The 3081-nt window shown below is 38.6% G+C and overlaps 1 protein-coding gene across 1 annotated transcript; it reads right to left on the minus strand.

Moving 5' to 3' along the window:
- Window positions 1-1241: 1241 nt before the first annotated feature.
- LOC123441233 (23 kDa jasmonate-induced protein) lies at window positions 1242-2864 on the minus strand. Its single transcript, XM_045117724.1, has 3 exons — window positions 2625-2864; window positions 2207-2483; window positions 1242-1696 (listed from the first exon to the last, which is right to left on the minus strand). Exons 1-3 carry the CDS (start codon window positions 2792-2794, stop codon window positions 1511-1513), a joined length of 633 nt encoding a protein of 210 aa, XP_044973659.1. The 5' UTR covers window positions 2795-2864; the 3' UTR covers window positions 1242-1510.
- Window positions 2865-3081: the final 217 nt, after the last annotated feature.

Here is a 3081-nt window from a genome sequence, read left to right on the forward strand (position 1 = left end):
TATCCGTCAAAATAGGAGAAGATTTTGTTTTTTTCTTAGTCTCCTTGCGTATAAGCTTTGGGCACCTATTAATGCTACAAATTTAAGTAATCTGACAAGCCCTTTATTAGTTGTATGCAACTGTTGCCCTAGTTTGTTATACCGGGATTGAACTATAGTCATGATGCCAACACGTTCTTCTTTTTCTTCTGATGCAATAGTTAGCTGGATGCGGAAGATGGAATCAACACACATAACACATCAGCTTGATATGAATTTGATCTTACCAGTATTTAATACTCGGAACCTGATTTACGGAAGAAACCTACTTTGGTTCATGCACATTAATGCCCCTAAAATGATCACTTCTTGCATCCATGACTTGCTTATATGTTGTTTGGAGTTTGCTCCGCTTGTTGCATTTTTTCATATTTCATGTTATGTTTAATTTGCCTCTCATGTGTTGTCCCTTTCAGTGCCAGGATGTCTCAATATTCTAGAAGAGGAAGACAATGGAGCCACACTGTCGTTATATGATGTCACTTTCTTCTTTTAGTGCTGAATAGGATATGTTTTGTGTAATACCATTTGTCTGGGATGTGCAATTTTAGTTTGGAATTTATTTGTGTAATTTTACATTGAGGAATGAAAGTTGGTACAGTAGCTGAATGTGTTGTGCACATCACATAATGTTGGTATAGTAGATGGATCAGAATAATGTTGTGGAAATAATGTATTGCATATAACATGTGTCCCAACAAAATGCAATATTTTTATAGGCCACACTTTTTGGGCTTGGCTGATTGGGCTTGTAAAAATTTATATTTATTTTAATGCATCCCAACCCATGCCATGTCATATCTGACGTGTTGTACATGTCACTATTTCTGCCATGTCATATGTTTGCCACGTGGATGATGCCACATGAGCTGAGCCATGTCAGATCCTACATGGATGAGGCACATGGGTAATGACCAAAATTTTGGCCATGACCTAATTGTTTTGGTCATGAAAACAGTGACCAAAACTTTAGAAAGGTCAAGTTTGTTCGTTCTTGACGGCCAACTGTTGACCTCCTCATTTTGATCATAAGAAGGTCATAAATTAAAAATAATGACGATTCAATGACCAAAAAGGAGAGTCATCGTCGACCATATTTCTTGTAGTGCACAAGTGATTGCCGTTTTGATTTTCCGTATGATGTTTTATTCTGGCATAGATATAATTATTTTTGTTTTTATTTAACTTAATTTTTCAGAAAATACGCTCACAAGAGTGCTTTATATCTTTAATTATTAAGTAAAAAGGTAACCGATACAAAAGAAGGACAACTTGATACACAACGACATGTAAAATAAAATACAATTACACGGTACATCTCTTTGGTCCCCATCTTCCTTCGCTTATTCGTGGATCATCAGATCTATAAAAATGCACCATAAAGACAGTAAAGAAAAAAACTACACAAGCGTACATGGACGCCACACAAGACTTGAAGACCACAATAACAACTCGCTGCTTGCAACGAGATCTAGTAGGGAAACTCGAAAACTCCACGTGCGTTCATGGTAGTGCCTTCACCGATGTCAGCCTTGGAAACGTATCCATAGTTGCTATCAATAGAGGTGACACTTGAATTTTTCAGCTTCACATTGTAGATATAATCCCAGCTTCCCACACTTGGGTAGTGCCCTTCCTCGCGGATTTCAGTGTACACCTGGATACGTATAATTAATGTTAGAATATGCACTATAGTAGAGTTTGGGATACAAGGCATGTTTCTTTAGTTGAAAAATTATACTAATATAAGTAAATTCATTTGAATTTAGTTTAGCTGGGTTTATTTAATTGTACGAGTTTTGTTCAAAAGAATTGTGCTGTGAATACGTACATATGCCCCTGTCCCTAAATAAAATTCACATTGTATATGGGCATGCATGTGAATTCAAATTTTAAATAATTATGTTTTCCATAAAATTATATAGGAATATGAATTTTCTTATGTACTTACATAGAGAAATCAAACAAGATTATCTTTTCAATTGAGAGAATGACCGTTTGAAGCTTGATAAATGCATCACTTGCCAAGTAATTTCACCTTTTACTTTTGATTAGATATAACATGAAACAAGATTGTAACTCATACTAGCTAATAACTAATTCGGAGCATGAACGAAGAGAAAAAGGTAAGATACAACATTTTGAGATAAGTAGAGGAAGTATTTACCCCGTTGCCACCAATGTAGGGGACGGTCCAAGAGAACAACCAATCGCAGGAGCTGCTGCTGGAGGGGATCTTGCTACGATACACAACGGCACCAGCTGAACCAGCGGCAGCTCCACTTGGGTGGACGTGGAGGAATGCACCCCATTGCCCATTCTGAATATCTGATGGGTAGGGTGTATCATAGATATGGCCGTGCCAATCGTTGTACTTAGCAAAGTTCAAAGTGGCACCAGTGGCATTGTAGAGGAGGCATTTTACAGCTATTCCGTTACCGTACCTAGCCAAAAGTTGGACCCAAATTTTACTTCAGTTAGGATCTTGTTTCCTCATATATAAGGTTTTTACATATTGCAAGAAGAAGCAGAAATAATTAAGCACTGCATATAATAATAAACCATGCATGTACACAGAAACATACCTCTCCTTGAGGTTGTCGACGAACTTTTGCGCGTTAACATCCTTACCACCGGCGTTGATCATCTTCATGGCATAGTCTGCAACATCTTTTTGGGTAATGGGTTCCTTATACTCTCCAGTGGCTATCACCGTCTGCGCTGAAATGGGGGTACCAAACACTCCAGAGGCCATTGCTTTGCACACACACTGTGATATATAGGTGTACTAGCTAGTTCGCTTCGCATGCAGTGTGAATTCATGGCTTGTTCTGCGTGTATTTATAGATAGATACACGCTGTGGGGCAAGTTCCCGGAAACTTGGTCCACCTCCCACCGCCATCTGCACATGAAGCACGTACTCAATCCATTGCACCCCATCAAGCACATGAAGAACGAGGAGTACTGCAAGCTGAGGGACTGTGTCTTCACCTTATCCTTGTGCTTTCTGAAACAGAATGTGGCCTTTCCATCTTGTCAAA

Source organism: Hordeum vulgare, chromosome 3H (assembly GCF_904849725.1).
Source record: "Hordeum vulgare subsp. vulgare chromosome 3H, MorexV3_pseudomolecules_assembly, whole genome shotgun sequence".
Lineage (NCBI taxonomy): Eukaryota > Viridiplantae > Streptophyta > Magnoliopsida > Poales > Poaceae > Hordeum > Hordeum vulgare.